Here is an 18,482-nt window from a genome sequence, read left to right as displayed (position 1 = left end):
CACACAGTGGGCCAGTAAAACAGGTCATGCTGAACTGCTGAGCTGGTTCAAATGAGACAGAGATGAAGAGAGCTGTAGAAAATAACCACGTACTTTTACCCGTGCTGCTCATTAGTCTTGGTGCAAACCAAACGAGCCTTTACACACACACACACACACACACACACACACACACACCTCATCTAGACACTCGAGCCATGATCACCAGGAGGACTGCTCTGCCTGTGTATTACAAGCCCTGCAACACACTCATCACGTAGCGGGGCGGATACCTGATGTTTTAATGACATGCCTATTGTAGTCACGGCACAGGAACAGTGTGTCAGGCACAGAGCACTTGGAGCCTGGGTTGACAACCAAGGGAAACATCTAGAACAGCATTTTCAACTAAGGAGGTGATCTTTATTAGAAACCAAGTGGAAACCATTCTTCCACATGGCCTCAGTTAAAATAAAGTGTTAATGACATATATATTTGTACTTGACCACGAGGTTACACCGTCTGTGTGTATCAGGCAGGCATGGAACGTTTACTAAGGCCTCAAGTGTCTTTTACAGTAAAAGATGTGCCTGAGGATTAGAGGGCAGAGCGGTACACAGCCCTTCATGAGGAGCTGGACTCGTTATTTCTTTCTTGTTCTGCTAATTGACTGGAAGGTGACGCAGTGATTATTTAAAAATGACCAAGCAACGGTGTTCTACATTCTTATAATATGAAGGACATGAAATTTGGCCATGTTTCAGTCCTTTCTCTCAGACTGTCGGGCTTTTGCATGCAGTGTTTTTAAACTCATTAAAACAAATACCAAATATATCAAGCGTGAACGTATTCATGTTATGCACTTTGCAGTTTTAGGGTGACATGACAGGTATAAAATGAAACAAAGCAGATATGTAACTGTGCAAAAGTCAATCTATAATCAGACATCTGAGCAGAAAATGTTTTTTGGATAAATTTTAGTGCTTTTGAGTTTGAGTAAAATGTAAATGTGTGGGTTGTACAGTGGAAAAGATCAGGGACAAGATGCACAATGACACATTCAAAAAAGTTAAATTAAACATTTCTCCTTTATAAAAGATTCACATATTGGCAGTTACAGTTAATAATTAACCTGCTTTATCACAAAAGAAAGTAGTTCCAGAAGAAAAGCAGTCAGCTTGTACTGCCCGAGGTTACTTTCTCAGATGTCTGATGTAATCAGTATCAACAATTCAGTTCGTTCAGACTCAGCCGAGCCACATTCAGTACATTATTTTGATTGCTTTGCCACAGAACCAGCAGAATATACCGTTACAGAAGCACAGGACACAAGGAGGATAAGAATGTCAATAATCACTGGCTTTAAAAATAATATAAATTGAACCCTAATTAATTAATGAATTAAAAAGACAATGCATTTAGATTTACAATTGAAATGTAATTATTTACACCCAAGGTTAACATAATTTCAAGTTGTATTAAAAACATCATGTAATCAAACCGGCCCAATATCAAAATCTTCAATTAATCCCACCGGTTACAGTTGTTCCTGCATCATTTGATCCAAAAACACATTAGACAGTCCAGAGTCATACAATGAAACATATCAGAGATGCACTGTATGTCATTAAACATCCAGTGACTATATGTTGCCTGGCAACAAAAACCCTTTCTGAAAATAGCTGAACAAACAACATGAAAGCCAGAACTGATGCTAGTTACACTAACTGCAACTACCATATTGTAAGGGCTCTTGTAACATGTGTGCATTTCTGTCCTGAGTTGTGCCTTCCAGTTAGACAGGCCTCCTCAGCTGTGTACAAATCCCTTCTCTGTTGCAGGCTATTACCTCCATGCTATTTATTTGCAACTGTCAAGCTTGTTGTAGTATTGCACACAGCTTTAGAATAAACACTGGCTGGGAAGACTCATTTCAGGGCCCTGTATGTGCGTCGAGATGCCGAAGTTGTCAGTCTGTCAAACAGAGCATAGCTGTGTACACAGTAGGTGCGTTCGACGTGGCAGTAACACTGATAGGCAGTCAAAGAGGTTCTTAACAGACAATAGAGCTGGTCAATAATCTCTTCAGCTGCTGAGGTATAACAACCAGGTTTCGCTCTGCTCCAGTAATTACAGGAAAACCAATACAACCCCATCCTGTTTTATTTTTCTCATTGGTTTCTCTCCTCAGCTGAGGCATTTTTGATACGTGAGACCCATCACAGTGTTGTGCTAGTTTTCTCCTCCCTTTTCATTGTCCTCTGCTCCAAACCTGCTTACCTCCTTACTCCCTACTCTTCTGCTCCTCCTCCTTTCCCCATTTTTATAGCTCCATCCTCCTTTCCCCTCCTCATCATGATGCTTCAACAGGACCTCCTACTGCTACTGCTGTAGCATAAGCTGTGAGCGTCCTATGCCCTGCTGGGGTTGGGGGACGGCTTGCCTTTGTAGCCGTAAAGAAAAGTAGCCACCATGACCAAAATGGCTCCCAGGAAGAACACACTGTGGATGACAGCAGACAATATTATCAGCTCCAGACACTGTGATTATGAGAAACTAAAACAAAGATAAAAAATATACAGAGGAGAGACAGAGGGAAATATACTGTAGTAACTGTTTCCTTTACCCAGAGGGGTTGAAATCTTGCAGCCAGAGGTAAGATATAAGAGTGGACAGGATTATGGAGAGCGATGTAGCAAAGCCCTTGAGGATGTTGTCTGCATACTTGATGACCGCTGCTATGACCAGACCACCCAGTGCCTGGAAACACAACAAACACAGATGGAAAAAGCCATGACCTGTACAGGCTGACTGGGAGTCTGATCCTCAGAATGAAAGAGTCTGTTACCCCAGAGGCTTGAAAATACATTTAACAGTTTTGGTGTTAAACATGTATTGAATCACTGTTGGTTGAGTGAGTGTCACCTGCAGCGCTACAACAGTCCAGGTGATGATATTGTAACCCTGGAACATTCCCGACTCCTTTACTCTCTCCCCATCATAAGCCAGCATCCCAGCGATGCCAAACACCAGGCCAAACATCCCTGGAAAGGCACACACACACACACACACACACACACACACACACACACACACACAAATAAATGTGTGCTAAAGATCAGTCAAACATTTAATCCTGAAGAATGAACAGAATTAAACAAAACTCTTACAATTCAGCTAAAGAGAGATATTCAGAAATCAATAAGGAGGCTTTCAGGTAGACTTTCTGTAATTTATTAAATGAATCAGACAATAGCATAAGACAATACCAGTATCTTGATCAGGAGGTCACACACTCAGTGCAAAGAGTCCGTGAGTGACAAAAGAGAGAAGTTACAGTCGGATTTTGTATAACATCAGTCAACTATCGCCCACTAGCTGGAACCAATCAGAAATGTGAAGGTATGTGGCCTTCATAGTATCTTCTAGATAGGCAGCTGGGCAGACAGTTGGGCTCTGTGGAAACCAGGCTATGTGCGTCAATAGAGACTGGGTCTGTTTGTGTATGAAGTGTGTATGTGTAGGGGCATGTATGTGTATGTGTGTGTAGAGACTAAATCTGTGTGGAGTGTCTGAGAGACAGAACTGTTTGGGAGAACTGTCCAGAGGAAAGGGAAACAAAGTTAGACAGTACAAATACATAGATAATAAGAACATTGAGCATATGAATTTAACTTTTCCACTACAGTAACAACTCTGTGTTCTGACAGAGAATAAGGCAAATTTTAGACACAGCAATATTACACATAAAGTCAGTGAACAGATATAATCACAAACTGAGGTGAGGATGCATCCATTCACTATGTTGATATTTAACAGATTCAGGGCACATCTCAAGTCTCTTATATGATCATTCTTACATCCTCAATTGACCAGAACAGCTTCTGGGCAGCCCTTGGATTGAATATGTTCCAAGTCTCTTATATCAGCTCAGAGGACTGAGGAATGAGGGGCTGTCTGGAGAAGCCATCAGTGAGGTACACGAGACCATCCTTCACAGAAGTTTGTGTGGACCGACACCCCTTTATCAGACTTCAGTTTGGTGACTGGACGCTTCTAAAGGGGCGTCAGTTCACAAAAACTTCTGCGAAGGATGGTCTCTTGTATCCTTGCTGATGGCTCCTCAATCCTCAGAGCAGGAATAAGAGCTTTGCGATGTCCTTCCAGATGGTGGACCAGAACAACTAAAGGTCAAGTCAGGATCAAGGAGCGAGAAACAATCAGTTAGAGGAACTGGGATTTATCCATAGTGTTCATCATGTTCACTATCTTAGTGAATGTGTTAGCATGCTAACATTTTCACTCATAGCGCCCAACCAAGGAACAGTCCACCGCATAACTTTACATGAAACCTCAAAATGTCATTTTTACACTTTTGTTTTTGTATGGATTAACCAAATCAAGATATAACATTTTAACTAGTGACCTGTAGAGGTGATGGCAACCAGAAAGTGTTGGGCTAGTGGTTTTCCCTTGTTTCCAGTCTCTATGCTAACCTAAGCTAACTGTGACTTATTTGTAGCTTTTACAACTACAAATAAAAAAAAATGCAGCATTTTCTTCACTGTTCCTGTCCAAACTCCAGTATTTAATGTGGGTGAAACAGATCCAAGCTCACACCAGGAATCGCTGGGGACTTATAAACCCTACATATTCCAAAATAAAAATACACTAGACAGGAACATTCATCTTAATAGAAGTGTATCACAGGTAAAAAGCCCAGCTGCCTCTCTGTGCAGGGACGAAGGCAAAGTGTACTCCAGAGCTTGCTTCAGAAACATGCTGATTTCCAGCAACATTGTCACTGTGTTAACAGAATTCCATTAATCAAATGTCATAAAATGACTCAGGAGGTTTTTATGGTTCTATCAACATTATTGTTCAGTGTACTGAATTCAGGTTTACATGCAAGAATAGTTATTGCAGTAATGCCATTCAAGACTGACTGAACAAATTTAACCGACTGGTGAACACTCACCTAGCTGGATGTTGCGGACCCACACGCTCTGTTTGGTCTCCTTCAGGATCTTCTCAAAGTAGACACCAGCAAACCCACTGGAGCAGCACGCCACCAGCACCGCTGTCAGCCCGATAAACTGGGAGCCCGCAGACAGGGCCTCCTTCTCCGGAGCCAAATCAGATTCAGAGGGCCACTGCAGAGAAACACTTGGTTTATAATAAACCTTGAGCCTCACTGTTCATTCTTGACCTTGGAAACAGTAAAATCTCACTCAAGGTCCACTTATTAGGTCATTCCTCGACGTAATGATGACAAAAACACCGTCAGAGGCTATCTAGCAATAGCAAACATCATTCACTGAGGAAGAATGCAAGTAGTAGGTGGAATAACTAGCAAGTGGACCTTAAGCTAAAAAATATATACATTTTTGGTCAAAATAATAAACGTCTTGGTTTAGTAGTCAAATGTCTGAGCAAACAAAATGATGCAGAAGTTAACAAGGAATATAAGTGTTCAAGATCATCTACACAAATGGGAATTAAAAAACATGCATACTCTTACAGGCTGGGTGTGTGTTTAAGTACTGATTGAACAAATCATCTTACCAACAAATAGACCAGCACACAAGCCCATGTCCAAAACAAAAACAAAGCAAACAAACAAAACCCTTACTGTTTTTACACTTTGGGGTTTGCGTGGGTACAGACGACTAATCAAACAAGATATAATATGTTGATTAGTGAGTTGGTTACCTTCAGACAGAGTCAGGCTAGCTGTTTCCAGTCTTTGTGAAAAGATAACCATCTGCTGGCTGTAGCCTCGTTTTTACTTGACAGATATCACAGTGGAATGAATTTTCTTATTTAATTCTCACAAAGAAAGCAAAGCATATTTCCAAAAGTACTGCAAAAGCAAACAGTACTGTACCATACACAACCAGTGTGTCAATATAGGAAGATGTACAACAGAACCTATTGGACCTAACCGACAAAAAAAAAAAGTCGATTAACTATGTATATTGTGTGTTTTGCATTAAGTACATGTGCCATTGACATCTAATCCTAACATCTGCACTCAAACCTCTCTGTGAACCTGTGATGCTGAGTACATGAAACTCATACAAACTTTGCTGAGTTGTAGAAAATGCTGCAGAGTGTAGGTTCCTGTGTTATGTGCCTCAGTAAGCAAGAAAACTGGTATTAATACAAAAAAATGATAATGACTTCTGGTTGTGCAGAGTAATAAATACTGTATATTGCAGCTACTGCACTTTCTTTGGAAAAAAATAAAAAATATAATTTCTGCCTCAGGGTTGCACGCCTTCGCCAACCAGTCCACTTGTAGTTTACCTGCATGTCTGTCCAGACTCATACATTTAGTGAAGACGTCAAAGGGATTTAATAAAAGATACTAAGTACATTTTTTGGGAAAATGGAAGTTATCACCATAGTGACATGTATGATTCCAGTGAATAATTCCCAGTGAGCAACATGCTGTCTTCACATAGTCTGTTTTTACAGGGCTGCTTTGTCACATCATCCTCAAGTCCAAGTGGACATTTATGACAAATTAGAATAAACACCAACAGGGAGGTCCCGAGATATTGCATTAATGAGAATGAAACGGACATCAGGTCGCCGTCACCTTTAACCACCAAAATCAGTTCAGTTCTTCCTTGAGTTTGTGCCAATGGGAACCAAGACCCTCATGGGGATCATGATGTACAGCATTCATAAGAATAGGAGGGACGTACCTGAGACACACAATGGCTCTAGTCAAGCCTGTTGCTGGCGTGGAGCCATAAAAAACAAAACTAAACTTAAGGTGGACTTGTTCTTTAGTAATGATAATTTCAATAAGTTAAAATTACTGAAACAAGATGCTGTCTGCATTCCAACTTGACACCTCTCCCATAAACCCCATAACAAACCCTGCTGAGTGAGAAATAACAGAGCAAACCTGAAAAAAATCAACAGTGAAAATAAGATGCTGCATTAATGCAAAACATGCCAATTATTTTTTTTTACAGTAGCAGATTCATGCTGTTTTTTTAGCTTGTTTGTTTCTAGGTGATACTCTATGCAAACAGATACCAAGGCTGAGTGCCACACTATATTATCTGTAATTTGAGCCTTCAGGAAATGTCAGTCTCCTGCACACACCCTGTGTGAATGTTCCTACCTGTCTGCCCCTATACATATACAGTATGAAGGTGTGGTCTCATATCCTCCATTGTGCTTCTGCATGCGTGTACAGCCTGTGTCAGAATCACACCTGGTTTAACACTACCTGACTGTTGTTTTCTTTGTTTTTCTCACGTAGGAGGTGGAGGTGTTACCACAACAGTCTTTTCTTTTTTGACATTTCATCATTCTTTATCTGCTTTTATTTCATAGCTTTATCTGCTTTTATTTTTCTTTGCTTAACCTAATGATTTGTTACTTTTACATTGCATTTAATGTCTTAATCTAATTTGCATTCTAATTTTTTTTATATATGCATTTTAATGTGTTATCTATCTGTATACATTGTGTTAAGCACTTTGCACTTGGCTTTGTGTATGAAAATTTGCTACAGTATATAAATTAACTTGTCTTCCATTCCTATGATCTCAGACAGACGCATCAGTGCACATAAGCTTTTCTCTGAATTCTGTATGAACATAAAAAATAATCTCTGATCTTAAAGAAGTCAGGCAGCATGCAGAGATCTTCCAGAGGAAAAAATGTGTAAATGTCTGCAGGTGGTGAGATCAGGCAATGTACCAAACTTGTAGCGATTATCTGAAAATTTACAGTTTAACCCTATTCAGAGTTTTATTTTCGAGAGCTGTACTGTACATGCTGCTCCTGTACATTATTACTTTCAGTGATGATTCCCCACAAATGTATCACAGTCACCAAACTAAACCTGCCAAGAGCACTTGGCAGCAGCATTGGTTTACTACTCAGCTTTGGTTTACTACTGAACATGTGCATCATTCCTGAGGTGAAACCATCCACTCTACATAGACTGCTTCTATGATTATTAGTGGAATTAAAAAGCAGCTACTCGTAAAATCACAAATGTTTCTAAGTGTTCATATACACTATTATTTTTCCATCAAGAGTAACCACATAGAAGTAATTCTGTGGCCTGTCTATGGAGATGGTGAAAAGGCCACTTTAATTTCTACAAGCTGTTAACAATCAAGAGACTTAAAGTTGTATTAAACCTGCACAAGAGCCACTCCAGCCATAAGAATCAGCAGAGAGAGCCATTGGTAGATGCCTAGCCTGTGGCCCAGCATGGACACAGAGAACAGGGCCGTGGTTAGGATCTTCAGTTGGTACGTCACCTGATGGAGACATAGTGAGGAAACTCAATTATTCATGAACAAGAATGATGTGCTAATTGCTGAGAAAACAAATCAGCTTTTGTATGTTACAATGAGTCACGCTGTGACTCATTCAGATTGACACATCCTGCTGCAGTACCTGGTAGGTGGCTGCGTCCAGATTAGACAGGGCGACGTACAGCAGGTTGTTCTGCAGTGTGTAGATCCCAGAAGGGATCGCCAGCTTCAGTGTTTCAAGGGGTTTTTGAACAAACTCCTGACGCAGGATGCTGTTTAGAGCCCGCATGCTGTAACCTGAGGAATGAATACAACAATGTTAGACCACTTGGTATCAATTCAATTTGTAAATAAGTCTTCCAGCTTTGCCAGGATGGAATGAAACTAAAATTATCTGTGGACTTGGTCTGCCGTGTCTTTTTAAGAGGATACTGAAGTAATTTGTGTGTGATTTGTACATGTCTGCCACTATAACAAAGATGACAAAGCAGTTTCAATGTTTGAGTTGTTTGATTGTGGTAAAGCCAGGTGGCCCAGATGTTATCAACTAGTGTTGTTTGTAAAGCAGGAAGAATCCTGTATGACAACTTTAATAAATAGAACCTGGAAAGGTCTTGTTACATCAGTCCAGCTTTTCAGATCTGATGGGTTTTTTGATAATTCGGTAAAGCTGGTTTTTGAATCAGGCAACATGAGAGAAGCAATTCAAATGAATATATTTTGGTTTAGGTAAGCTTATTCTGAAGTTGATGTCAGCAACATGTTCCAAAAAAGTTGGGACAGGGGGTAAAAAAAAGGCTGGAAAAGTTAATGCAAAAAGAGAAAAACACCTGGTGAAACATTTCACAATTACTTAGGTTAATTGGTAACAGGTCAGCGTCATGACTGGGTATTTAAAAAAGCATCGCAGAGAGGACGGGGTGAGGTTCAAAACTTTGTGTGGCAAATAGTTCAACAATTTAAGAAGAACATTTCTAAATGTAAAATTGCAAAGAATCTTGTGTACATATGTTATCTAAGGTACATAGTATAATTAAAAGATTCAGAGAATCCAGAGAAATCTCTGTAAGCAAGGGACAAGGCTGAAAACAAATACTGAATGGCAGCGGTCTTCTGGCCCTACATTAAAACCTGGCACAATTATGCAGTGGAAATCACCTCATGGGCTCAAGAGCAACTCTGAAAGCCACCGTCAGTGAAGAGTGTTTGTTGCTGCACCCACAAATTCAAGTTAAAAGTCTACCATGTAAAATGTATATAAACAAGATCCAGACACGCTGCCACCTTCACTGGGCTCAAAAACTGTCCTGTGGTCTGACTACCCAAAATTTCTTCTTTGAAAATCATGGATGCCATGTCCTTGGGACTAAAGAGGAGAGGGACCATCCAGCTTGTTATCAGCATGCAGTTCAAAAGCCAGCATCCGTGATGGCATAGAGGTGTATTACGACACACGGCAAGAGCAACTTGTTGAATGATATACATAAATGATATATACAGGTTTTGGAGCAACATATGCTGCCATCTTTTTCAGTGAAGGCCTTGTTTATTTCAGCAAGACATTGCCAAACCACATTCTGCATGCATTACAACAGCATGGCTCCACAGTTGTTTGCAAATACTGTACGTTTTGTGGGGTAAAGAACACATTTGCAAACAAAACATGGCATTTGAAGATGTAATCTTGAGTTCTGTGAGTTTTAAAGAGTGCATGTCAAATGGCTAGCATTTAATTAATTCAAGCAAAAACTAGTAGATTAAAAACATTAAAATAACAGGCACAGCCATCCTATTGACTGAAGTGATACTGGATGTGTCCATGTACACTCACTGTGCTCCCTGAAAACGAGTAGCACACAGGTGAGGATCTTCATGACCTCCGCCACCACCACAGCTGAGGAGGCCAGGTACCGCGGGCCCTCGGCCTGCAGGGTGCGGGAGTACCGCATGGTGAGCACCAGGGAGGTAGTCTGAAACACCAGCACGCCCAAAGAGAGGTACATCATCTTGGGAGAACCCATGGCCACTGGTCGGAGGGGAGGGAAACTAGGCACAGAAAATAAGCAACAAAGATGTGTAGTGAGCTGTAATTATTGTTGGGAGGTACGTTAAAGACAGAAATGCAACGGAGACAACAAGAACCTTTTAGAAAGAAAGCCAGGTTATAACTCAAGGGGAAAACACTGGTGAAGAAGAGGAGTCGCTCTCACCTTTCTTCCTTCGCTACAAATCCGCTTTACAAGAAACGTCACCGAAGCAGATATGTATCTCCACACAAAATAAACCCCTTCTTTAGGTTTTACAACTCCGGCTGTCTCTGGTCTCGGCGGCTCTCTCGAACAGACCGACGGACGGACAGACAGACAGACAGACCAGGTACTGGAGTCTCAGCCCAGCTGTCAAAACAGGAGCAAGTCAGGTCCTGGCGTCCATTGACCCGCACCGGAGACCTACCGTCCGCTGAAAGTGTTCATAATCTTATCAGACTCTCCACATCGACTTCCTCATCACCAACTGGAGCTTACCTAACCGTTCGAGGGGAAAAAAGGGTGAACTCTGTAGATGAAACCTAGGGAATGGAGACAACCTCCTGATTGTAGTCCTTATTGAATTCCGTGTACAATGTGTCACGGTTCTTACTCGTCAGTTCGTCGAGGCTTCCTGAGAGATACAGCGCCACCAGCTGCACTGGAAACAAAGTGCACCGCCCATATTACATGCTGTAAAATAAAAGTGTGGCTATGTGATTTCATTGTTTATCTCTGTCACAACGGTGTAATAAAAAAAGATTGTTTTAAGGCTTTTTATTAATTTATTGTGTGAAAATGTACAGTAATTTCTACTGAATGACAGTATAGAATAAAATTTTCTATGATAAACATTGATGACTAGAGTTATAACCAATAAAAAAATAAAAAAAAAAAAATCGCACCAAATACTTTTCTTATTAACCATTCATTTACATGTACTGAATTAAAGCATCTTTATGTGTTAAGCAATTCCAATGTGATTACTGCTGTAAAGGGCCCCACAGTGTGTTTCTGCCTTGAACAATGTGCTGTATCTATACATCACTGTTGTTTATATATATCTTTTCCCAAAGTCAAAATGGAATACACCTCGAACGGTGGTTGAGAATGACCAAGCTAAGATCCTGTGGGACTTCAAGATACAAACTGACAAACTGGTAATGGCCAACCAACCGGACATAGTAGTGGTGGACAAACAGACGAAGAAGGTCGTAGTGATAGATGTAACAATCCCAAGTGATAGCAAGATCAGGAAGAAGGAACACGAGAAGCTTGAGAAATACCAAGGTCTGAAAGAAGAGCTAGAAAAGATGTGGAAGGTGAAGGCACAAGTGGTCCCCGTGGTAATAGGAACATTGGGGGCTGTGACCCCCAAACTGGGAGAGTGGCTCCAACAGATACCAGGAACAACATCTGAGATCTCTGTCCAGAAGAGTGCAGTCCTAGGAACAGCTAAGATACTGTACAGGACCCTCAAGCTCCCAGGTCTCTGGTAGAGGACCCGAGCTTGAAGGAAGGAGTAAGACCACTCCAAAGTGGGGGGAGAGTGGGGAATTTTGATATATTATATACACATACACACACACACACACACACACACACACACACACACACACACACACACACATACATACATACATACTGTATATCGGTATTGTCAGTATTTTAACATTTTACTGTAGGTCCGCGATATTAGCAGCATTGACTTAATAAGGCCAATACTGTATGTTTATCCCACTGCATTCATTTGATTAACAAAACAAAAAACAGTATATGAACAAGACTTTATTGATCCTGGGTGGAAAATTCACAAGATTCCTCTCATTATGCAAAGTAATTTAAATTGTAATTATTAGATTAAAACATATCATTAAAATAGCATATAGGGTAGTTAAATTTGTCAATCTATATAAGCTGCAACATTGAAGTGATGCACACAATAATGCAAGAGTTTTAATGCATAATCCATGTACAAATTGTACTTTTACTTTTGGTAATTTAAGTACATTTTGATGCTAGTACTTTTGTACTTAACATTTTGAATGCAAAAATTTTACTTGAGTATTTTTACAGTATTGCTACATTTACTTAAAGCTACAGCATTTTAAGGTAGCAGTAGTGTGAAACTCTAAATCAGTCCACTCTGCTCCACCCAGCGCTCCCTCTCCCTGCTCCACTATGCACTGCCCAGCTTTTCAGATATGTCATTACGAAATTACAATAAATGAGAATACAACAAGACATACGGATCAAGCAGAAAAAAATTGAAAATCTCTGACTGGTTAGAGAACTAAATCCCCCTCAAAACCTTTAGAAGCTAATATCTCTGCACTGCTGTCAGTGCTGTTCAATGAGTCTGTGTCACAGCAGGCTTCGACAGCACCTCTCCACATTAAGACACATTTTGGAGCATATTGCTACAACAAAAATATTTTTAAAAAGGTTACATACTGTAGCTTTAAGTAAAGGATCTGAATACTTCCTACACCACCGATTAGCAGTGCTGTATTTGCAGGACTGAACCACTGATTCAAACACAATGCTTTACGCCAGAATGGTCCAGATTTACAGAAACATAGAAACAGCTGATTTTGACTTTAGTGGTTTGCTACCAACACTGAAAAGCTTATTTCGGATTCACAGGTATATTTATATCAGCCTACGTCAAGTACAATGGGAAAAGGTTACATAAAACTCTTTAGGTCAAATGGTTGATAATGATTTTTTTTTTTTTTTAAGTAAAATACATCCTATGATTATGCATCAAAACTATACTTGTCTGTTGTTCTGGAAGTGCAAAAGGTTGCACCATGTGCCCTAAGTAAGCATGTAACTATATGAAACTCCCACGTACAAAAATATTAATCACACTGCTGCCCTGAACCTGTTAAAACTTTCAAAAAATATCAAATTTTAAAGGCACTTCTTCAGCAGAAGAAAACCCCGTATGACTGAATCACCAGCATCATTTCAACATCTTATTGTGAAACCATTACAAATCAGTTTCAAAATGATCACCTGCACTGTGTATAAACACGTGGACAAAAAACAGTTTACTAAAAAACACATAAATGCATAAATCTATAAGGATTGGGGTTTTATTTAAGTAAGCACAATTAGCTGATCTTTTTGTTCCTTTTCAACAAAATTTTCATCATCAGTTTTAGTCTTCTAAACAAAAATGGTGGCAACTACTTCACAGGGCAAGTATATTATAGACTATTTGGTTAACAGTGGAAAGTACAATACACAGATCTATACATGACAGAGACATATCCTGGCCTTAGGAAAGGGAGCTGGCACAAGCCAACTGCTACGCATCAATTTACAATGTGCATGTATGTGAAACTACAAGGACACAGAGGAAAAAGCCTAGTGTGTTGGACACTGGCATTATTGATGACATGTAAACCACTTGATACAACTGACAGGAATTTGGACATGATGTACATTTTCGGCGGAACATTTGACCATAAAGACAATGGTATTCCTTTTTTAAAGTTCTAAAGTAAAACGGTGTTAGATACAGAGCAGCCGCACAAAGCCGCTGAATAATCAACATTGACTTTCAAAGGAAGGCATAAAAAAAAAAACCTCATTCACCTCCAGACTTGGTATATCAATCACGACAAATTAAAAAGGTGCAGAAATACACCGACTGTGGTTGAGCACAAGGTGAAGGTGGTTAAATGATTCTGGAAGAGAAACCATTTAGAGGGGTTAAAGGTAAAAACAATGCACCTCTGTAACATCCAAAATCATTTAAGAAAAGCAATAACATGCTTTTTAAACAGTCAACAGATCTTCAAAGTAATAAAAAGCAAAAGTGTGCTGTAAAAGTCTATGTACATGTCGCCATACAACAAAGGAAACCTGGTGATACATCTTTGACAGCGAGTGTGTTAAAACAAATCCATGTTTTTAGCATAAAGTTTGTCAAGCGTCTGAATGAATCCCTCAGTAACGAATAGTGACACCATCTGTAAACCGATATCATAAGACAGCACGTGACTGTGTCCATACAAAATCTAATTTGGTTTTCTGTACTTCTGTAACATCAACTGCCTTCTAAACACTGTTTCTCAGTGCACCTACCAGCTGCAAGTAAGAATTGTATTTAATGAACCTTGTGTGTCTGCATCATTTGATGGACAACAGGGACAACAGCCATATGTGTCACAAAAATACATTTAAGTTGTACACACAAGAGTAGAGTCATTAGATGCCTCTGTGTGAATTTCTTTATAATCTCTCATTTTCGTACTATTTGTCTTTCTAAACATTCAACAGCCTTTTGTAAAATTCCTCCCTTAACACATTAAAAATAGGCAATGCGTGAATAAAAAACAATAAGGGCTTTGAGATTTAAAGCAACAACTGAACATGACCCATTGTATAAAAAAAAAAGCAGAGTGAACGGTTTCAGTGAGGAGTTAGTATTGGTAAGCTTATCAAATAGTTGAAGAAAATATTGTCCTCCAAAACAGACAATATCAATACAAAAAGTCTGCAGTCCTGTCTCAGTGTCCATCTCCACAGTCTGTTTTTCTGATACAGTACCAGCTGACTGTCATCTGGTCAGCAGTTCTTTGATGATCTCTCAACTAGCAGTTTGTCTTTGGGTGCCAAAGATCACAAAGGAAAGTCCTGACACAGCCACAGAGAGCCAAGGATGCCCAGTTGCTATCAAAGGAATTACATGGGAGACCCGATTCTAGTTTTCAACAGACAGTGAGCTCCACATTTTTTGGCTTTGATTTCTAGCTGATAATACTCAATGATACTTTAGAAACTATAGGCACAGTTTTTTTTAAGTGCAAAGAGCAAAATAAAACATAAAAGGTAGGTGTCTGATTATTTAAATGAAGAACATACAAAGAGAAATAATGAGAAAAGCATCGAGTGAGTTGCTTTGAGTTGTTATTTTACTACATAAAACAACAAAGTCCATCTGTTTATGCTGTCCTCTGGTCAGCCTACGCAAACACCTGCATGTTTCCGAGCTGTGTCTGCTGAGAGGCTTGCTGCATCTGCTGCGCCTGTGGCTGCCGCTGCACCTGCTCCGGGAGGTGTGTGCGGTGTGATGATGGCAGTGCATGGTGGGGGTTCCCCAGAGGGGTGGGGCTGGTGGTGACATCAGACCAGTCCGAAGTAGAGTGTGGTGAAGAGGATGACCAAGGGTCTGGGGATTCGGGTGACGGGGTGAGATATGGGTGCTCGCTGGGTGGGTGGGCAGAGTGGCCTGGGGTGGTGCCTTCTGAGTTGGCAGTGGTATAACTGTGCTGGGAAGGGGGTGTCGGGTATTTATCCACAGGGCTCTGCATGGGTGTACAGGAGGGCACCCCGTGGCCTTCGTGGCTGACGGTGTGGGGGTGATGCAGGGGGTGGGAGAGCCCATGCGTCATGCTCATCTGCTCAGGCATCTGGTACATCATAGCTTGGGTGCAGTGGGGGTGGCCTGGTCCCTGCTGGGAGCGACCCTGACTCTGGTTCTGCCCCTGGGACTGTGTGTGCTGGCTGTGGCTGCTTTAACATAGCCTGGCCTCCACCAGGTGCCATCATCTGGAATGTCACGATGGGTGGAAGCTGCTCCCTGCTCATGGTGACATTCATGGGAGTGAGCATGGGGCCCTGGCTGTGGTGTTGGCCCACACCTGGGTGAGATCCCCCCATCTGGTGCGGTATGAGGCCAAACATGTGGCCACTGTAGCCGTGCTTGCTCATGCCCACCCAGCTCTGTTGCTGTCCCAGCATGTGGCTGACAGGGGGCAGCATTGGTCTGGAGGTGGGGCTGCTCAGGAGAGGAGGGGAGTTTGCTGTGGTAGAAATGGCGGCGGACACATCACCTGTGTATGAGTGTGGTGACTCCAAAGAGTCAACAGGTGACATGGTGACAGAGCTCTCTGGAAGTGCTCCTGCTGCCTTGGCACCATTCGCGACCCCTCCTCCTGTACCTCCTCCCACTCCAGCACTCACACCTGCCCCCTCACCTCCAGCAGGCTTCTTTCTTCTCTTTGCCTTCATGTCCTTTAGCTCCTTAGCTCCCCCTCCAACACCTCCCACCTTTGCCCCACCTCCACTCCTCCTGCTCTTCTTTCCCTGTGGCCCGGAGCGCATGCCGATGAAGCCCCCGTTGGCCCCACACATAATGGAGGAGTTTCCTACCCCACCAATGTGGTTGGGCCCATTGTGTGGACTGTGAACCAAATTGTACTGGTCCAGCAGGCGAACTATATCATGATGCATACGTTCTTGAGCGGTATCACGGGGCAGCCGATCCAGGTGATCGGTGATGTCGCGGTTGGAGTAGTGATCTAGGAGAACCTGAGCTGCCTCGTAGCTGCCTTCCCTGGCTGCAAGGAAGAGTGGGGTCTCCTCCTGAGGGGGAACATATAATGATAAATATGGTTCTCTGTGAAAAACTTTATGCCAGAAAGTACAAAGTGAATATAAAGACATGGATACCACTGAATCTTTTGCACAGTTTAGCAGTGGCAATTAAGGGGTTGGCAAAAAAAAAAAAAAAAAAAAAAAAAAGAAATTATTTTACTATACTTACATATTTATCATTTACCCACTGTATTTTATTTGACTTCTAATTTTGCTCCAATGCTATTGGTCAAAGTTGTGCTTGACAGGATAGTGTGTGAAGACTGAAAAGAAAGCTGTGTATTTAGCTATATTTCACCTAAAGTGTAAGTGTATGAAGTCTAATTACCGTAACTGTTCAGATTAGCAGCTGAGAATATGTTTGATTGTTCAGAGGTGGTTTGAGAAGTGGCTTTTTATGGTCCCAGTTCAAGCCTGAATGTGATGAGTGTTGAGTAAGCTTTGATACACACAATATATTAATGGATTATGTGTAATTTTAATCATTAAGAAAATGAAAACAAGTCTTGGAATTCTTACCATATGTTTTATCACAAAATATTTGTAGATCAAATATGAAGTACATTTATGTCCAGACATGTTCGTGTTTTGTAATGGGTTGCTAACTTATATTTGAGTTTTTTTTCCCCAGTAAAATATCTTTACCGGTACTTTTACTTTTCTATACCTTTAACCCTGTTACACCACTGAATATACAGTATAGCACAAATCAAATGAGCGAGGGTTGAAACATCATAATCACAACACACCTTATTGTCTTGCATGTCACGATTGGCTCCATTCTTCAAAAGCACAAGAGTGGCCTCCACATTATTAACTGCAGCTGCCCAGTGCAGAGCGGATTTGCCTAAATGGAAGGACCATGAGAAAAGACAAAGAAGGACCGTGTTAACCAGAATGTAATGCCATTCATAGATTTGATGGTTTTGTTCAGAACTTTGGTAAACTTACTAGTTGTTTTTAAATGTGCTGTATAAATAAATTATGGCTGATTTGATTGATTAAGTGCAACATAAATCAAACACTGTACAGTGTTTCAAACAGTACTGCTCTGTCCATTCTATTTTCATGTTCTTCTGCAAGATGATGAGTTTGTTCACATCTTTGGGCACAAAACTCTCTCGCTCGGTACAAATGAACACAGGACAACGAGATAATGTAATTATCCAACACTTCAAACAAATTTTATGTGTGTGTCATGGAACAGATAGAATTCCATTTTATCTAATGGGTCAATTGACAGTTAGTGTGTCACGCCTGGGCCCCCCCATGTCTTCTAAGCTGCAGGTCTATTTTTTTTCTCTGGCACATTTAGTGAAGCATAACCTCCACAAACAGCTGGTTAAATCACTTAAAGGTATTTTTCTGTGGCAAACTTTTTACTGGTATCTGTTAAAAGTGATCAGCCTACAGTGGGTACGGGAAGTATTCAGACCCCCTTAAATTTTTCACTCTTTGTTATATTGCAGCCATATGCTAAAATCATTTAAGTTCATTTTTTCCCTCATTAATATACACACAGCACCCCATATTGACAGAAAAACACAGAATTTTGGACATTTTTGCAGATTTATTAAAAAACAAAAACTGAAATATCACATGGTCATAAGTATTCAGACCCTTTGCTGTGACACTCATATATTTAACTTAGGTGCTGTCCATTTCTTCTGATCATCCCTGAGATGGTTCTACACCTTCATTTGAGTCCAACTGTGTTTGATTATACTGATTGGACGTGATTAGGAAAGCCACACACCTGTCTATATAAGACCCTACAGCTCACAGTGCA

General features: G+C 40.8%; 2 protein-coding genes across 2 annotated transcripts in view; both read right to left on the bottom strand.

Moving 5' to 3' along the window:
• Nucleotides 1-1,048: 1,048 nt before the first annotated feature.
• On the bottom strand, nucleotides 1,049-10,953 carry slc35a3a (solute carrier family 35 member A3a). Its single transcript, XM_020622373.1, has 8 exons — nucleotides 10,484-10,953; nucleotides 10,105-10,319; nucleotides 8,416-8,570; nucleotides 8,154-8,276; nucleotides 4,958-5,132; nucleotides 2,905-3,023; nucleotides 2,606-2,739; nucleotides 1,049-2,481 (listed from the first exon to the last, which is right to left on the bottom strand). The coding sequence occupies exons 2-8, from the start codon at nucleotides 10,292-10,294 to the stop codon at nucleotides 2,391-2,393; spliced, it is 987 nt and encodes a 328-aa protein (XP_020478029.1). The 5' UTR covers nucleotides 10,295-10,319; nucleotides 10,484-10,953; the 3' UTR covers nucleotides 1,049-2,390.
• A 4,239-nt stretch (nucleotides 10,954-15,192) lies between these two features.
• Nucleotides 15,193-18,482, bottom strand: part of notch2 (notch receptor 2) — a 53,995-nt gene continuing 50,705 nt past the window's right edge. The window contains 3 exon segments of the mRNA XM_020622362.1: nucleotides 15,193-15,819; nucleotides 15,821-16,681; nucleotides 17,443-17,540. Coding sequence (XP_020478018.1) covers nucleotides 15,280-15,819; nucleotides 15,821-16,681; nucleotides 17,443-17,540 — 1,499 coding nt within the window. The 3' untranslated portion in view covers nucleotides 15,193-15,279.

The sequence above is a fragment of the Monopterus albus genome, unplaced genomic scaffold, assembly GCF_001952655.1.
Source record: "Monopterus albus unplaced genomic scaffold, M_albus_1.0 scaffold279.1, whole genome shotgun sequence".
In the NCBI taxonomy this organism is placed as follows: domain Eukaryota; kingdom Metazoa; phylum Chordata; class Actinopteri; order Synbranchiformes; family Synbranchidae; genus Monopterus; species Monopterus albus.
This window is presented reverse-complemented; position numbering and strand designations above follow the sequence as displayed.